This window comes from Ptychodera flava (assembly GCF_041260155.1).
Source record: "Ptychodera flava strain L36383 chromosome 3 unlocalized genomic scaffold, AS_Pfla_20210202 Scaffold_25__1_contigs__length_14229661_pilon, whole genome shotgun sequence".
NCBI lineage: Eukaryota > Metazoa > Hemichordata > Enteropneusta > Ptychoderidae > Ptychodera > Ptychodera flava.
Genome location: NW_027248279.1, coordinates 4,499,989 through 4,519,928, shown reverse-complemented (window position 1 = coordinate 4,519,928; position 19,940 = coordinate 4,499,989). Strand labels below are relative to the sequence as shown.

The 19,940-nt window shown below is 39.8% G+C and overlaps 2 protein-coding genes and 1 long non-coding RNA gene across 3 annotated transcripts in view; all 3 read left to right on the top strand.

Annotated features, from left to right (window-relative positions):
• The window catches only part of LOC139125649 (uncharacterized), a 176,630-nt gene that overhangs the window by 37,307 nt on the left and 119,383 nt on the right, over positions 1-19,940 (top strand). The window lies entirely within an intron of this gene.
• LOC139125644 (coiled-coil domain-containing protein 191-like) overlaps positions 1-19,940 on the top strand; it is a 218,719-nt gene that overhangs the window by 88,582 nt on the left and 110,197 nt on the right. The window lies entirely within an intron of this gene.
• Positions 12,002-17,123, top strand: LOC139125588 (uncharacterized). Its single transcript, XM_070691690.1, has 4 exons — positions 12,002-12,208; positions 14,173-14,332; positions 16,535-16,615; positions 16,965-17,123. The coding sequence occupies exons 1-3, from the start codon at positions 12,035-12,037 to the stop codon at positions 16,567-16,569; spliced, it is 369 nt and encodes a 122-aa protein (XP_070547791.1). The 5' UTR covers positions 12,002-12,034; the 3' UTR covers positions 16,570-16,615; positions 16,965-17,123.

The following is a 19,940-nucleotide window of genomic DNA, read 5'->3' as shown; positions in this document are numbered from 1 at the left end:
AGTTAAAAATTAAACTAAAATTGCTAAAATGTGTGTACAAGAACGAGCTGTTGTAAGACATGTAGGCTGATGTACTTTCAAATGTTAAAACCTCAAATAAATGTTTTACCACAGCCTTTCAACCACACCGGCTGTGGATGAACTGGGCATTTGTAGGATGTTACCATGGAGGGAGAATTTAACCAACATTGGCAGCGGTTAGTCAACTTACGCCTTTGGTCGACCAAACAAGAAGTATATTTTGGCCTTGATATAAGATGCGTAAATCCACTCAATTTTCAGTCGGTGCAGTCGGATCCGAACTTTACAACGTACGGCTTGGATTGGCCGGACACACGCATCAACGCAAAAATTCGTCCTCGGCTAACTCTTCACTTTAAAAAGGCAAATTATTGTAATTAATTTATCGACAGTAATTAACGCTGAGTTTGTCAACAGGGCACAATGTTGAAGCTAAGTATCACTGATTTCCTCGCCAGTACCTAATACAAGGAATAAACAGCGGTGCTTTTGACTGCGATACTGGCTGTACACTGTCTATATTTACACGGCGCCACACAAGCAATGTTCACACCTAATTATGCCACCGATCCCCACTACAGACCCAGTTAAGTAAGGTGGAGCTATTCTGTCCCCAAGCAAGCAATGTCATTGAACGGAGCGTTGTGGCCCACAGGGAAACAATATTACTTTGGGGAATGGTGGGGGGGGGTATAAAAAGTGTCGGAGGGTGAAGGAGATACGAAAGTCGCAAAAGGGACAAGAAAGCGTCAGCTTTGTCATAAAAGAAACGGAAATAGAAACAAACCAAACTGAGAGATTCAAAGACTGAACTTTTCAAAACTGCGCATCGAAATTTGGCAGGCTAGAAAACACCGATTTTGATGCTGAAACAAAGTTTAGCAAGATTATCGCCTATTATATCATACCAGTATATTGATGGTGCAAATACAGCGATCTGATTGGTCGAGACGCGAAAAGAACCGTGGTATATTGGCGATATACCACGGCAGACATGCGCCCTAGCTCTTAGCTTGAGAAAAAGTCCTCTTATGACGTTCCATGCCAGAATTTCAATATACTGTTACGATATAATAGCAATAAAGCACACCCAGCGACGGTATACCACTCGATTTTGACCATTTCACTTCATATATGCACTCGCTATCGCTCGTGTATATATGTAGTGAACTGGTCAAAATCTCGTGGTATACCATCGCTGGATGTGCTTTATTGCTTAAATATATAATACAAGTGCCGGTTTTCGCTGTCAGAAATATATATTGCCGCGGCAGTTAGGGGTATGGTTATCGCACAGATCGCAGGAAACCTGAACACAGCTCTGGTGCAAGTAGGAAATAGCTCGTAGAAAGGCATATGTCAAACTCTGTGTGGATGGTTGTCAAGGAGCTCTCTCCTCCTCTCGTCTTAACTTAAATTAGAGGTTTTTGGTGTTGGTAAGCTTGTGTGGCGAAGGCCGAGTCTTGGCAGTGAAAAAGAAAGGGATATGCGAGGGTGGGACATCTCATAAAAACCGTGAATTATCGTGAAAATAACCCATTTAGTAAATAAATTCAGTGACAAAAGAAAATATTTGAATGTAGCTGAAAGATTTGTCCGAGCGGCTAATACAATGTTGTTAAAAGTTTGGTGGTTGATTTCGTACGTTTTTGACTCTGCGCTACCTTTTAGTGCCATTCTTTTCTCTCTGATAACCTTGACGTCAAAGTCTATGCTTATATACTTGGGCTTGACTAGCCTTCGCCTCCGCTTCACTACTACTATTACTAAATCACGACCAACCGTAAAAAGTCTCAGTCAAACAAAAGTGTACATAAGAAAAATCACCTACCTGGCGTAACAAATTGAAGATGACTCTATATGTAATTGGTGTTCCTCGGTAGGCTGTTACTGGTGATGGCTAGTGAGAATAATGCTTGCAGCGGCTTGAGTGAGTCCGATGAAATTGTGTCCACAGTATACAGTCCCTCCGTCACGTGATGGTACAAACGAACGCAAATTAGAAGCTTTAAAACTAACCCATCAACTCGATCAAAGAAGTCCGCCGATACCGTGTTAATTTGCTTTGTTGAACAAACACTGTAGCCGATAGCTGAAACCACAGTCTGTCTGCTTATGGAAATCACAGTCTGTCTGCTTATGGATGGACTTTAACATAGACTTGCTTCAAGTCTGTGATTTGTGACTGTTTGAGTTCGGTGAATTTGTGTTTTGCTTTCATGTGAAACGCGTGAGTGGTGGGTAAACGCAATGAGTGGGGTGGACTCTATATACAGTTGAGTTTCTCCCGGAATCCGGAAGAAACTCAGTACTGCGCAGACTCAAAGGTAACGCGTTCAATTAATAGCAAGGAAAACCTGGTCATGGCTGTCAAAGTCCAAATAGGTTTGTATGAAATAGGAGAGACACAAGAGAAACTATTACAAAATATTTTTTTAGAAATTCACCGACTTGAACCAAGTCTAGGGGTGGTTGTGCTTTAAACGGCATCAAACTGCAGCGCACAAGCAGCATATTCTGCAACAGGCTGTATGTTGAGGGACCATGATCTACGATGGATGTCGGCGAACTTATCAATGTTTGCTGTTCAAAATGAAAACGTATAATCAAGGAGCATATAATCATTGCATAATCTGTAAGATCATATGATTATCAAGCAGTCAAAGGACCCATGAATTTGAAGAGGCTAATGAAGTTTAAGCAAACACTCAAAGTCCGAAGTAATTCAATGTTTGTTTTGCATTCCTGCGCGCGTAAGTTTAGAAGAAAACATGTTATTTGAATAGGACTTTACCGCGCAGCCTACCTCCTAATCTTTAAGAAATTTAGTTTTACAAATGTTGTTATAAAACGATTACACAATGTCACATTGTGGTGTAAGGCGAAAAGGCGGGGATTTCCACCGCTATACTTGAGTTTGAGCTAACACGTAATACTCTACTGACATAAACCAAGCATGGACCGAGGAAATATAAAACTCGACAGCGTAACATTTTGTCTTTTTTAACCGTTTGCCTTCCAAAGTTGTGAGTTAACGCTGAACCCCCTCCTCGCCCCAACAAATATTACTTTAGCCTCATCATTTCAACAGAGAATTTAACAAACTTTGGCACTTCCGGGCATGACGGCAACGTGTTCAACTCTACTCATGAACGCTCCTCTCTGCTCCTCTCTAGTGAGTGAGCGACAGGCCCGACGTCAGTCGTTATCAGCAGCAGAGTATCGCAACGGTTCTATATGGTTGGCAGTTAGTAATAGAGAGGTCACATCCGGCATTTTTTTAACATTTTGACTATTCTCAAAGAGTAGCTCCAAGTCTGTGGTCATATAAATATCAAGACAGAGTAAATTGAAGGAATGAACTTCTGCAGACTTTCAGGCTAAATGGTAGGTACAGGCTGGTGCTACGATCGTGGAGTGAACGCCCTTGCCCCACACACAACCTGCTCTGACAAGACAAGCCAAGCGACTCGGGAGCCAGTCCGCTATTCTTACGTGTACCGGGTTCAGCACAGCTCATTCTATCACGGTCCCTCATTATGCTATTAACAGTACGGTGACAGTATAACATTAGATTTGGATGTGCTGTTGCCTTTTCCTGTCTATTATGTGAGGTCGTGCCCGTGGTCTGCGATAACGTAATGGCAATAATCCACTCCTCTCTCACGGCCATTCATTGAATTGCGCATAATATTTTGTGAGTGCAAGCTACTTTATTCCCATCGAAACGATACCTGTTGCGCCTGCGTTCAAAAATTTGATGAGATTGGTAATATACATGGTGACATGAAGGTAGAGGGAGCATGAAGGTAAATAAGGCAGAAAGAGAGGAGGAACATGAACTAGAGAAAAAACATGTTTTTGTCTATTGGCTTTCCTATGTACAAGGCAGTTCTCTTCATTTGTCCTTTGTCTCGACAACAGTTGAATATTTGCATGGCGGTTAAGACCATTGAATTAAGATTAAAACACCATTATGGTAGTACAGATGTAATCAAAAATTGAATGTGTAAATTATGAGTAAGTAACTATTTTGGTACTTCCGTTCTCCGCAAACGTAAAGCCCTATCAGCGGTGCAGACTGGGGATTCAGTGTTCTCTTTTAAGTTTTACGTTTCTCAAAGTTTTTACCTCAAAGCTTGTGAAGTGTTTAATGCATTTGCAACATTTACCCCGAATTTCCGCCAAAACCCTACATATCGATGAACTCGGAATAAACGAAGCTGTTCTTTCGATCCTACTTTCGATTACTGTGGATCTGACCAACACTTGACATAAAACACTTCTCTTGCTTTTAGTGGTGGTACAGCTCGGAGTATCGATTCTTTGTAGAGATAGCCGATAATCTTAGATTTCCTTTGCCCTTGTAAATGTAAAATGTCATCAAATGTCATAATCAAACTTTACCTAACCATCTCATTCTCAAGCGAAAACGACAATGATAGGCCTAATGTCAACTGTGACTCCTTGTCCGCAGGCGCTCGATTTGTCCATGTGGTATACCGACTAAAATGAGAAGGTATGTCGCAGTTTTCCCTTGTCCCTGCCACGTGCTGAGGATGCCATGATGGTCTGTCTGTCCGTGTGCTGCGATATATGCTGAATCTACTTAAGCTCTGTGTGATCCTGATAATTGGATATCTACCAACGCAGAAACAATGTGCAATTTATTTACTTGCATCACACGCAGATTTTTGAATTCAATATTTCAGCTAAATTAGGATGGGGAATTATTAACATAAGGACAATAACTCATCCTCTCAAACCTTGAATGTGGTCAGTGATAAGCACCTCAGTCTTCTGTAGAAGAATTGTTATGAGTTAGTTTAGTTTTCATGGCACTCAAATATATTATATTAGTATTAGGCTTTTACTGTGTTTTAACAACATGCGATGCGCAAACTATGTTAAGAAAGAACTAGTGAACGCTAAATCGCTCGACGTAAGATTTTGAAAATACTAATAAATTAATACAAATGATGTAAAATTCTGACCTGCTACCTTTGTTTTAAAAAGTACATAATCTGGATAACACAATTATTTCAATGTGGTTTTATCTGTGAAAATTCGTCTACTCTCCATAAGAGACCAACATACTCCAAACAAAGTCAATGACAATGCAAGTATGCAACACTGGATGCGTGTTATCTACAACGGACAATACTCGCGTCATTTAAAGACATTGTCAGCCCTATAGCCAACTTTCCGATATCAAACTAAAGCATGCAGTTTTCACTATGTCGTGATTTTTTGCGTTACATGCTCATATTACATGTCATTGTAGTGGACTTTATTTGTCGTGTGAATTTTAGTTTACGTACATCAATTGGTTGTGGACTTCCTAACCTGTACAAATATGAGGAAAAAAATATATCAGTAAACTGCTGAGGGTATTGAAGTTTGATGATCACGTCTTTAGCAGAAAAGAATTTTATGAAGTTCAGGCTCGAAAGTAGACTTGGTTCAAGTCGATGAATTATAAAAAAATAAAATCATTTATAATAGTTTCCCTTGTGTCTCTCCTATTTCGTACAAACCTATCCAGAATTTGGCAGCTCACGCCAGGTTTTCCCAGCGATTGAGTGCGTCACGTTTGAGTCTGCGCAGTAGTGAGTTAGTTTCTGCCGTATGTGATTCCGGGTGAAACTTCGCTGTATCATAGCGTTCACTCCACTTATCGCGTTCACCCTACTCATCGCGTCCACTCACGCGCGCCTTTCACATGAAAGCAGAATACAAATCATTGCGTCCACTCCACTCAAACATTCACAAATCACAGACTTGAACCAAGTCTAGCTCGAAAGGTGAGTGGGTCTACAAACAAATAAATGCCTTCAAAGTGAGTTTTATTATTGCGTACTGTGATGTTGCGTCCCACATTTACGTGACAGGGCATCCTTCAAAATAAAAGGCTCAGAATAGCCCATAGTAGAAAAAACAAGCATACAATCACTCGCATTCTGCATGACTAGCACTGTTTTCAAGTGCATACAATGGGTGTGCACAAGTGTGTACGGTACAATGCGCTAACTTTCTGAGGAGTGCTATCATAAGTTCACCTCGTTATACCGCATTGTCCTCGACACATTTCCGCGTGAAACACGAACCTAAACGATGCCCAGGAGATGTCGGTATAGTTGTTGGCAGAATAGGCAAGTCTACAAACGTACCAGTATGTAATCAAGAATAAACTCTGGAATGACGAACACTGGCCTATTTTCTCATCAATATATTAAAGCGCGTTATACAGCAGGCTCAAACTGAAGTGTGACGCCATTAATTGTGACGTCACCGAGTCGGCTCTACAATAAATTTAAAATGAACAACATAATTTTCACACCCAGTGCTGAAAAGTTGACATCATTTCAAGTTCATGATTATTACAAATTCTTAGACTCTGTAACTTGTGATTGTTACCATGGTACCAAATGACACATTGTACTTGCCAAAGCAGTACTGGCGCTCTCTAATGAATATGCTCCTTAGCATTAGGTTGGGCACTTGCAAAAGATTGTTTCTCTGACATTGTGGTTCTTATAAGCGTCAAAAGTGCACCAAAATAAGATAGGTCTTTAGGCAATGTGGATGCACTGCCCACTAGATTTGTACCGGTACGTACGGTATACGCGAAAGGTCATTCAAGGTCGTCGCTGCCTTGAGCCAGTAGGTATAGCCGCGTGCGGATATCGCGTGTTTCGCTTTGTAAAGTGCTGCGCGTACCGGTATGGAAATATACGAGTATCGATATTGAGGATGTTGACTTTCAAACAATGCATAATACTGAGCACTTGGATTTCATGTAACGTCAAAGGAAACTAGAAAATGTCACACATAGTAAGCAACATGGCCATCATTGCAGACAAGTGTCACTTGGAATTCAAAGATACCGATGTGTGCGGCACCTGGTCGTCACGCAACAAAGACGTACATTACCCGATTACTCAGGGAATGGACCACATAAAGTTTGTTTGTATCACAACCCTTTCGAAGTTTCCATAACTGCCTTTCAGGCTGAGTCCGACGACGCTTTACTTGTCGATGGCACTTGAGACTGCGTTACACATGGCTGATATTGTAAGACTTTGCCGCACGTTTTATTTGGTGTTCCCATGAAGTAAAGATCAAAGTAATTTAACGATATTTTTCATTTCTGTTGAACTTTGCGAAGTTAAATGTTGACATAATATAATATACCGCCACTGTTATTATGACTTCGGGCACTTACAGGGTAGACAGGTAGTATAGTTACACTTGCGTGTATTCAGTCGAGTTTCGTGGCAAAGCAAATTTCGGTATTAGAGGACACGGAGTCCAATATAAATTGACGCGCAGAACAAAGACTTTCGGTGTTATTTGACGCTATTTGACCTTTTATCTGAGAACAGCACTTTTTACATCAACACAGGGAAAACCAAACAAGATTTAATACGTCTTTTGTCGATAAAGCCTGGCATCTAACCCTTTAACCGGTAAGTGACGGTGATCAATCCACAACCGGTTAATTTATGGTAAATTATGATGATAAACTACAATTTCTGGCATTTGTGCTGCGCCTGGTGAATTTTCATTCCGTTGTAATACTTGTAATATAACATCGATGTATTCCGCAGACAGGAATCCAGGTAATTCGTAAATAACCTTTCACAATTTTTCACACACGCATGATGAAACGTCTACATCATGGTCGATAACAATAAAAAATGGTGTACGATAAAAACGCGTCATGCGCTCTATCAGCGAAGAACATTGCTGTTATGATGTGTGTACCGGTACGGTATATTCCTTTCACGTCTACCGTACCGTACCGCTTAGCCAGAAAAGTAGAATACCTATTATTTCACCTTGAAATGACAGGCGACAAGATTTTAGAATTTAGGCTTACATCGACTGAAGTATCTCGTTTTCTCGTTTTAAAGCGCATATCAGAACCAGTAGTCCGGTACTGTATCGTGCGAGTATGTCACGTGTGTCATTCAAAGTGGGTCTGCATATGATACACCTCGGTATGGCTGTGACAAGTCTTGAATTGAAGTTTTATTTCTTTCAGAGTGTTGTGTAAATTGCAAAGTTCTACAACACGTTTTGACTAATGTTAGGTTCGTTTTTCTGTCGTTATTCTACGGAAATGCGAAACGTCGTTGAATTGTGAATGTAGAATTTCAACTTGTTTATTGGATACAGAGCCCCGTGGCTGAACCTATAGCTAGTGATACACTAGAGTTTCTCTCACTGAGAGAATGAGTGACCGTGGTGAGGTAGCAGGCAGCTTCCCCTTTTTGGAGAAATATTTGTGACTTTGTGGATTTAAATTTGGCATCCCGTGCTAGTACTTCGTGACGCTACTACCGGTATTGTTTTTGTCCCAGTTGAGTGGAAGTGCGCGATATTTATTCAAGGACACTAATTTCTCAGGAATATTAAACTGTTAGAAATCAATCACTACCAGGAAGGCAGAATTATGTGAACATTACATGAAATGTTAATTTTGAGGATTATGTTATTACTAGTATAGTATAGTATACCGTAGTATACTAACTATGCAAAATGGAGGGGAAGTGCTTCAGTGGCTAAAGTGGTTCTCTTTCATGTTCTGTGACTCTGGCATTATCCATTTTAATTCAGAACACTTCACAACATTTAAACGCGCCCAACTGAGAAGGAAATAGTTAATAAAACATTATATGTTGAATTTTGGTGGTCGTTCAATGAACACTCGATAGTTGTCTTTTGATTGAAAAAATAGTCCCATCGAAGCATGCATCTGTCGTGTTTTCGTACCGCGGAAGGCCTGAACTCTCAACGGCCATGTCAACGCACTATCTGTTACTGTTCATGTTTTAAGAACTGAGTGGTCGAATGAACATTAGACCTTGTGTGTCTTTTGTCCACGAAAGTCAGTCGACAACATTTTAGAGTATAAACCAGGTTAGTTTTTCAATTCATTTGGTGCACAGAGTGTATCAGAACCGGTAGTCCGGTACGGTATTGTAGCACAAGCCCTGCGTGTACGTCGCGTGACTTCGGCTTTGCTCACGATCTATGCAACAGCCTACCACTTCACAGCGACAGTATGGTTTAATTTTAATCCGCCAATTTATTGTGTTATGATATTTAAATGCCAACAGACTTGGAGAAATATTGTGACCCAATACAAAAACGTTTTTTGACAACGATGACGTGGTTGTTATGTTTGGTGTGCCGGTGTATCTGTTTCACTGTACCTGTTACATGCCTATGTCTACCCGGCCAACCCAGTAAGCCAGCCATACAGGAAATGCTTTCTTTAAAAATGTAGACCGTAAAATGCAATTGATTATACCGAAGACTGTAGTTCACTAAGTTCATTTCGTTTCCTTCGGTGAACAGGGTATGCACCGATAGTCCAGTACCATACCGGTACGTATAGGAGTAGCCCTGCGAGTACATCGCTGGTGTCATTCAGTGTTGCTGCCATCGGTATGTACCGGTATAGCCGATATGTCAGCTGGAGGCTGTGTAACCGTTGTGACACACACACACACACACACACACACACACACACATATACATATATAGATAGATAGATAGATAGATAGATAGATAGATAGATAGATAGACAGATAGATACAGAGAGACCTTGAATTTGATGTACACATTATTTAAGTTTGTGATTTCAGGTTATTTCAGTTTGCATTTTTCTTTCTACCGTATGCCATGTTGCGGCTTCACTTTGCGGCATAAACTAACGGTATACCGGTAGAATTGACTTATCGTGATGTTTGAAGTGATATCGCGGTAAATCAACAGTCAAATACATCTGACAGAACCTGTTATTTCGGGATAATTGCGACTACGAATATTGCATCACGACTTCAGTTTAAGAAATGCTATCTGAAGACCAGTACAGTGACAGAGGCGCACACGGTACAACATTAAACGTAATGGGGTTGGAGTGGGTTTACTCCAAAACATTTCACAGTGGGTGTGTACCACCCAAATGTATACACTCCAAATTTACCTACTTTTAGGCAGTTACTGTCAAAAAGGGGACCAATGGATAAGGACTTCAAGTAGCCAAGTACAGACTGTCAGCGGGTCATTAACCATCTAAGTTCACCACAGTTGCATAGCGACAGGACACAGTAGATAGAGGGTCTGTGTTCAAATACAGCAAGACACTGGCCGGTAATCTGAGGACACTGCGTCTTTGCACGTTTACATGATATCGGGCTACTAGACTATACAATATGGAATTTAGATTGGTCTGGCAAAACCTGTAATGGTGGTGAAATTACCGGTATATATTTAATATTAAACCTCGATTTGACAAATATAGTTTTGTCTCGTATCGAAGTTTGAGTAAGTCACAGAAGTCGAGCTCGGAAATATATGTAATGTGGTGAACTCTCCGATAAATCCGATATTTACCCGCGATTTGACAAATCTATGATCGTCTAGCGTCGAAGAGAAAGCTAGTTTTATGGAGTCAGGCTGGGTTAGATCTGTATTTGCGATTTCACAAACCCGACGTGCCGACGTACAATTGAAGCAAGTCATTTTAGTATCGATATATTAAGAGTTCTGAAATCGCCGATAAATGTATGGTAAATATCGACGATAAATATTGGCTGGGTCAGATCCTTACCTGCGATTCCACAGACCCGCTGTACCGACTCGTACAAAGTTAGTCATTCTGGTTTCGTCTATATCGATATCTTAGTCCAAAATCGTCGATAAATATCAGCGATTTCATAGACCCGGTTTGTCGAGGAACAAGGCCAGTCATTCTAATATCGTCTAGTATCAATATTAGAGTCCTTAAATTGCTGATTTGTCAAACTTCGATACTAGATGGTAAATATCCGATTTATAAAAATTGTGCAATCAAGTCTGTAGAAAGCGACCAATATGGTGTATGTGGAAGTGGTCGGAGGTGGTTCAATGTAAAGCGAACTGAAGTATAAAGACAAATTCGTGATTTTTAAACTGTCATAAACTTCATATTGTTTATTAAATTTAAAAAATTGATAATGTAATATCTCTTCAAAACGAAAATTTAGAAGTTGGTGTCGCCCGTCAACTTCATTAATTACGCTATAGTCCCTCCACCTATGCCATGGAGGGACAGTGATTGTGACAATATCTTCACCTGGTTACAAAGTGCTGTGCATTTTTGTAATGTCACGGTCAACCAACTATTAAAGATGGCGGAAAATGTTTATTTATACTTATTTAGGACTGAGCGCGATGACCGAATCGTACCCTTTCGAAATAAAAAAAAAAGATCTAGGGTCATTTCGCAAAAAATTGTTACGAGAAAATGTCTAATAATTCCTAATACTTGCCGAAACCTTAATTTCAAAATTCTGCCATCCCTATGTCAACTCTTAACTTTTTATAAAAAATAAGCCGGCGAAAACTTTAATTACTACATGTGATGAGTCCACACGTTGCACAATAAAGTGTAGTGTAAAGATTTGCGAGTCTGCATACCTGTCCCCTTGGCGCATTGTTCCTGAATTGTTGCAGAAAATTTCCTGAAAGAATATTAGAAAACCGACATTTGACCTGAAGTGATTAAAATGTGTACTCCGCGGCTGAGTGGCGAATATTTATGGTGCTGCGCGTATAAAAAAGAGTGTGCACATTTGGAAGAATCACTCTGCAAAGTCTTGAAGGTAAAATATACTTGGTTTTAGTTCGGTAAGCGTACATACTGGTCGTGAGTAGTGTTTTGTGAAAAAGTTTTTACTAGGGCTGTGAGCAAAGAGTATTATGCCCTGTACATTCCTTCCTGGAATCCTCGGCCTGTGTACACTGTGGTATCGTAGCCATTGTTTTGTCAGAGTTTGCAATCAAATACTTGTCTTTCGCGCATTGGAAGTAATTCGTTTGATGTCATGGGAAAGTAAACAGAACAGCATGCCGAAGCTCTTGCAATTAATGCAGATTTAGAGATATCAGGAGCAATGAAAAAAGGTGTTAATCAGGAAAGTCGGAAAAACAAAGTGGAGTTTGCAAGCGATTGGCTGGTATGATCCAGCTGACGTCGGCTTGTCTGCATGTCCGGAGTGGCAACCGTGCAGCTCCAACCATGGCACAAATCTGTCATTACAACCACCTCTCTCTCAAGATGATCCACGTTACAGAAGTCCATCTCACAGAGGCAGCTTATGAAGATCTGTCCACAGAGTATTTGTCGGGAAAAGTAAGTGATTTACAATTTGCTTTTTTCAAACTTAAATAGCACACTGCCTACAGGTTTTCTTTGGAAGTGATTGGCGACATCTGGAGTATACGCTGATCCCAGTCATGGACGTACCAAACTCCCGCATAGTAACAAAGCCCTCACCTAACGTATTTTCGGACTCCAGTGGTCTGTTGTGGTACGGCCCCTCTGATAGAGAAACCGTGTTTATGGGTTGTGAAGCTTCTACTTATTGTAATACAGTTATTTCATACAAACATGGAGGTACCACCATGATACAACTGAGCGGCCGATAAAGCTCCGCTGCTTAAGACATGGAGGTGTGTGCTTGTTCCTCCGACTATAACAGAATTGCTGCACATCTCCCCGAAAACAAATTCAAAGGTACCTGAAAGGTACTTGCTCACAGTGACTACTGCCGTATCATGGACGTACCTGGTACGTCCACGGTGTTACCAACAATCATCGAAAAAGTTTAACCATACACATCTTAAAAACAGTTAGCTAACATTAGAATGACACTGATATGCATACGATCGCCACAACACACATGCACTTACGGTACGTACGTAATGGATAGATTATATTTGTTTTCATGATGTCGGTAGTCACAAATGCGTACGCCATATTTCCATAATTTTGGAAATGACAAAACAAGTTTGCCTGACGATAACTCTACGATTTCGGCAATTGTTGAAGTGTTCAAATGATAGTGCAATTGGTGTTATCAAATTGTCTTTATTGTCTGAGATTAATCATTTTCCATGCATTTCTGATCCTCAATGTTAAACGTGAATGATATGGCTGAGCAGGAAACTTTTTAGCCCTCTCATTTCCCATTTTATTACTATCAGGAAAAAAACTGAAAATATTGCAAAACTGACATCCGAATAACATGCTAAACGCAAAGTACGGTGTTAGTTGTTGTTCATCCGTATCGTTATCCCGGCATAAAGAAAACAGCCGCGTTTCCAAACACATGAGGTGGGACTGTGTATACCGGCCTACTTGTCAGTAACTTATTGAATAAGATTAAAACAGAACATCGTGAATCGAAAACAGCTGATCAAGGTCGCACCCCTTGCATCTATGGCTCCTGAACTTTCTTTTCATCCTTACGGAGAATCTACGATATTTGCCATGAAATTACGTATGATTTGAATTATAGTATGCAAATAAAATGATTACAGGCACATCATGCATCAGAAGGTAGAGGAAAAGAATGCATTCGATATGCCCCCGGCCGACAAATGCGTACGTATTCTTTGTAAGGGGTCCGCAGAAAACACGGGTACGACAGACAACGAAATCGATCATTTGTGCTCGATAACTGTGATTTGTGAATGTTTGAGTTTGGTGAACTCGATGAAAGGTGTTCTCCTTGTGAAACGCGTGAGTTGGGTGAACGCTATACAGGGGAGTTTCTCCCGGAAACACAGAATCACCGAGACAGAATACGGCAGAAACTAATTAGTACTGCGCAGACTCAAAGGCGTCCAATTAATTGCAAGGAAAATCTGGCCTGGGCTGTCAGAGTCCAATAGATTGTATGAAATAGGACGGACACAATGGAAACTATTACAAAATTTTTTAGAAATTCACCGACTTGAACCAAGTAATTGATGTCAAAATTGTACAGTGCGGTTGTAGGAGAGCTTCAAACAAGACTGCCTTATTGGAATGTAATTGACGATATAGGAAATGATTTGAGGCCGTCAGAGTTGCACAACCATTGGCTTGTTGAACGGCAATGGGCATATGAAGAATGGAAGAATACACTTTCAAACATAGCAGTACTAGATCGAGCATGGACATACATAAAACATGTAGTTGGCTCACACTCCGATTTTAAGCATTGTATTGAAACTGTAATTTACTTCAATGTGGGGATAGCACATAATAATCCTAGTAATTCGAGGTGAATAATATCAACATTCTGTCCCTTATTTTTATTTTCATTCCAGCTTACTATTTGCGAATTAGAAAATATTTCTTATTCGGCAGCTTTGGCAATAATGGTGGCAAGTCGACTACAGAAAAGAAGTGTGAATGAAAAAACGACGATTATGTTTAAAAAGTTAAGAAATATTGCCAACTGTGTTGACCTGGCAGTTTTCCTACTCGGTGAGTATTACACAGAAGTTTTCATATATTTCAAGTGAACTTGTACGGCACTCATAACGATCGCTTTGGCAGTTTCTCCTTGTATGAGTTCTGTAGATTCTAGGTCTGGCTGGCGAGACAATTTGCAGTTTTGTTCAGAAATTATCCCACTAATTCTAGGCAATACTCAACAAACTGTCCGGTTGTTGTTATTTTGCCGCTTAGTAAACAGTAAAGATCAGAAGAAATCAAATGCACAGCATAGCTTACCTTATAGCTGGTTGGTAATTTCCAACTTGTCAAGGAGTGCTATAGCAAGTTATCGTTGCTAAATCTAATAGTTGCACTTAGTTACAGAACAATTATAATGTTTTGTAAAAATCACCTGTGACTTTTTTTCATTGGCCTCTTACCTGCATGTTACATTCAGAAATCTCAATCTTTTGGCCTTGTAACACGTATATTTGATCGCTCGACATAGAATGAATGTAACAGTAGAATGAACTCCAAGTGCATATCCGCTGTTGCAAAGGTTAATTTAGGTCATGGCCGGACGTTCAGTTAAATTACATATGATCATGGGAAATTTACTAGAATGAGTTCCAACTAGTTGAAATCAGATTAATTTCACCCGATACACTAGCACTAATAGCCTACCAAACACGCGGCCGACTGTGCAAAATTCTCCAGTCGATGAGACCACGGAGGTAGAAAGACCTCCATGATGAGGCTGTGTGTGTGAGAGAGTGGGCGCGTCTGAGACGTCACGCGTAGGTAACGCGCGTTGAGTCCGCATTATGGGTGTATTGATTGCTTACCAAATGAACAAAGTGCCACGGACAATAACTCACTCGACCATCTCTTCTTGGCGTAATTGTGTGCCGGTTCGGCTGCGTGCAAAAGCCAACTCAGATAATGCTCCGACCGACAATCAAAAGGCTATTGTGTAAGAAAAATCAGTGAGCCAAAGGATGTTCTAAAGATGTTTCTGTCGTCTCGCAGTTCTGATACGCTAGAACATGAAGTATATCTAACGCGACGTCGTTCTCAAACAAGAACGAAAGAAATAACAGATCTAGGTTTTCAATGGAGGCAGACTCAAGTTCTCACTCATTTCCTGTTCGTTCCATTCTCGCGAGCCAGAGCAATGATTTCCGCTCCGCTGACCTACGCAAAAATATTGACGGGTAGCGCTGAGCTGTTGCCGTAAAGAGGCGCGTAGTTTACAACGATCGTTCGTTCTCGTTTACGCACCCGTGCTTTTGGGACGTATAGATTTTTAAAAACTCAATTCTTAATAAAATGAGATAGAATGGTTTTAAAAAAAGAACCGTAAGATTGTTCTATTGCAATTTGTCACCACGTGCTGAGTAGGCGAAATGGTTTTGACGTAGTCATTATCCAAGCTGATGTGACGTTTGGAAAGAGCTGATAGGAGTGACAATGATCACAATGCAATGCATGGCAAAGACATTCACATTATGATGAATGGAAACGATGCAACAACCATTTTGGGCCATATATGCGATCCTTGAGGATTTCACTACTGCACTCTTACCGTCATCTTACTCTTGAAGCCAAAAGTTTTCTCCGTACATCATCGTCTTCATACTTCTAAAAGTTGTGCTATTACTTTTCCCAGAAAAAAAACCTGTCCGTTTCAGGTGCGCTTACTTATCTCGAATATGTGTACTAATACATTTCACTTTCGTAGGGATATGATTAAACAACAACAAAAGGCACTTCATACCGTCACCTTTGCGTCAAGTTGAAACATTACGTAACTCTGTATTTATTCTCGCATTCGAAACAGCTGTATATACTGTAGATAGTCAAGCGAGTGTGGTACATTTGCGTTCCGTTATCTTTCGAACACAACGGGTCTTTCTTATTCTCCGTTTGCCCACATGGATTATCAGTACATTCCCTTTTTAAATATTTCTTCAGATCGTTTGATAAAAAACATGGTATACGCCATAACGCGTTAGACCGGCTATACAGTTAGAGCCGCTTCACTTTGCCACACGTGTTTGGAGGTAGCGGTAGTAAGTACCCCGGTAGTCGGAAGTTACTGCACTTCGACCCTCGATGTAGGTGTTAACCTGTTCAGGGCTATGAAAGATTAATATTATCAACGTTCGTGCTATCTGAACTGTAATTTGTAATCTCCGATACATCATAACCGCTGTTAACATTTGAACCTGTCTTCTTTTTGCATTGCAGATGAAGAAGAAAACAATATTTCCAGAGGAAAATAAAAATAACGCAAGAGAAGTTCAACTGCCAGTTTTAATCCGCCTTAAGGTAAGATGTAAATGCACTCTAAAACTTATTCTTCGATATAATTTCGAAGCATTTTTAAAGAGTTAGCAGTCAAAGATAGCCAAGTATGAAATTAAAAAAAAATCCTGACAAGAAAACCCATGAGACACGATTCTATGTGAAAGGTCCACCTCGTCAGTTATATTTGAACATAACCTTTTCACGCTACACAAAAGTCCATGAAGTAAGAGCATTTTATACAGTTTACTGACCCTATGATTTCAAATTACAATTACACGATTATCTATCTCCATTAGGAGAGTAGTGCTCAGAGCAGTGCTTGCATATTTATCAACAACCATAACATAATATCATAAATTTTGCTTTACAGATCATGAAGACTTGCAGAGATTTGAAGACGTTATAATATTAGTTTCATAGATAGATTTTTCGAACATTTAATCATTTCTACTTTCTTACGTTGTTTTAATTCAAATTCATTGTTGTTTATATTTTAGCGATTAATTAATAAAACAAAATATGAAAAGAATGTCTGTTTCTGATCTAATAATGTGAGGACATGATAGGGCCTACTTTACTTTGTTGGCCGAAAGTGTTTGTTGCGTGTGCACCACCCTCAAAGAAATATTATATCATGAATGCAGAGGTCATGTTTTGCTCATCATCCTTTTGTGCAACTGACATTTCGATACTTGAATTCCCGACATGCAACTCTGATCAATTTTCAAGTGTTGTGAGTGGTACACCTCATTGTGTTGTTCAGAATGAAAGTTCACAGTTAAACATTAGTCTACTGCGATGAACAAATACACATGGTGCGACTTCTGGAGATTTCGGTAGAGTCTGGAGATTGCAACGGAAATAATTGTTTATTTCTTTCTCAATGAGTAGGGAGATTTTACATCTGGCTAACTCAACTAAGTCAAAGTGTCATACATTGTCGTTAACTCTTGAAATGACACAGTTTGGCACATTTAATTCCACACTTCGTTAAAAGATTCCTACGGTCAATAATTGTGAACGCAAAAAATTTACTAATGATGAAATGGACGTTCGTATTCCTGTAAAGCAATATAAAAAAATACAGAAAGTTGTTCAGTTCTCATGCCGTCTTCCGTGCAAGTCCTTATTAGAATTAGGCTATCGTAACTACTGAAACAAGATATTTACAAGTCAACTTTTTCTGCAGTCTTACCGGGAATGTAAGAACACGAAGTGTTTGCCGAAATTTAAAAAGCTGGAAGTAAAATAAAACTTACGCTCGTACTATCAGAAAACCATTGGAAACGGCTTACATAGGTGATTGACGAGAATGTCGGTAAATCATCAGGGGTTTCACTAAGTTTTGAAACAAGGGGGTACTATGAAAATTACAGGGGGCCAAGCCATACCAACTGCCAAGCATGTGCATGTTTGGTTATATGACGCGACCACCCCCCTGCCCACCAATACACAGTTCCAAATTAGCTATGAAAACTGGACAAAACAGTTCATCAATCACAAATGATAAGTTGCATTTTCATTTTCATGCATTGCTTTCAGAAATATGTCTTTATGATCATCTACAAAGGAATCTGCATCCAGCCAAAGAACTTTTGCAGCTATTGTTATCTCACTTGTACAATTTAGCATTCAGTTTGCCTCTCTAGTTCACCACTGAAAATAGTAATTTAAAATGATTGTTGGTAGAAGAGTATGGAAATTTCTATGAATTTTGACTTTGACCTTAGTACACTAGCCCCCAGTCGCTCAGCATTTCAATTTTATTTACATGTTTCAAACGATCATGGATCAACATTAGAAACCTGGATCACAGTGCCGCTACTTTTAAATCATCAACGGCAGCTGTTGAAAAAAAATCGTTTTATAATGAAAGTATGGATCCCGTCAGAAACCACACTCAAAAATGCAACACAAAAAGCATAGAGGATATTAATTCAGAGGTATATTGGAAGCCATTGATGCTGGTTTATTCAATGAATTATTATGGCTTTTGGTGCGGGAAAATCCGTCTTCGAACTTAGCAATACGTGCATGCATATATCGGCCATGGCCGGCTATTCCATTTCCCAACTTCCTGCATTGTAGTGTATGACGATTGTGCTACAGCCTACCGCTAAACGTCACAGTCTGCTAAAGTTTACACCTTCAATTTATTTAGTTTTGATATTTATGTGCCCACAGACTAAAGGCAAGTCAAACATTAAGCTCCTATCACTTAAACAAAATCATAAAAATCCGAGAACGAACGTCGACTACCAATCTGTCAGGCAAGGTGTTGTTTACATTTTACAAGCCACGGCCATGGATCGCGGTAGGCGATTGCTGATGCATTCAGAAGAAACATTTCCGATAAATATTCATAAAACGTCGCATAATTATCAATATGATCTGAGAAATTGCCATCAGCTGTACCTTTCTTCATCAACCCGTCTGTATTTCTCCATTTCGACCCAACGTCATTTAACCCACATCTCACGGCCGACGCAATGTTGCGTTACTGCACACGCTCAATGACCCCTAACCTCAACCACCCTGTGTACGTTGTATGGACGTATTCCGTGCTGTACCTACACCTGTCAACTTAGCGAGGAATCGCGCGACCGACGAATGCGAGTGAACGAACTCAAAATTTTCACTGAAAACCCCGCAAAAATGTTGAAAACAAGTAATTCAGCATTAAATCATTGTAAACTTTTGCCGATATGCTGTATTTGTTACCAGCTATTCATATGATTTTCAGGTAATTACAGGCGGCCGTGATCGCCTAGCCTATACAGTCGCCCTTGTGGCCGACTTTTAACGAAACTCCTGTGAAATAGGACAAAACTTAAAATCAAGGACAAGAAGTTTCTCCGTAATAATAGAATAAGGAATAAGGAATATACAGCGACTTTACATCTATAAATGACAACATTTAGATGAATGTCTTTTTCTTCAATGATTTCAGGATTTCCACAATGACGATTCAGATAAAAATGAAGACTTTCCGGCAACGTTTAAAAAAAATATGACAAAAGCAAACTAAAAACACTGGACCGCAGAATATTTTTTTTGCAAGTTTACGAAAAATTAGATTGTACTGATTTCGATACTCATAAATGTGTGCGATTTCTTCCGTCTGATTACGTTTGTTAGCCAAAGCTCATAATCAAATCGAAAATTGCGATAATAGTTTGAGTGGTGATAAGGTAGAGAAAACACGTCGGACAAAAACATGATCGCACACTTTTTTCAGCCAGAAAACGTTCTCGGCATCGTCCGAAAAGAACAGCAAAAACAGTGAGTGAACTAAATTGCACAAGTTGACTAGTTGATTCTCTTTGAAATTTACATGAGTGAAAAT

Excerpts from the sequence above, each read along its gene's own strand:
- LOC139125588 (XM_070691690.1), top strand. The coding sequence starts at position 12,035 with ATGATCCAGCTGACGTCGGCTTGTCTGCATGTCCGGAGTGGCAACCGT. Across the intron at positions 12,209-14,172 it reads CAGAGTATTTGTCGGGAAAA|CTTACTATTTGCGAATTAGA; the intron begins GTAAGTGATTTA and ends TTTTCATTCCAG. Across the intron at positions 14,333-16,534 it reads CCTGGCAGTTTTCCTACTCG|ATGAAGAAGAAAACAATATT; the intron begins GTGAGTATTACA and ends TTTGCATTGCAG.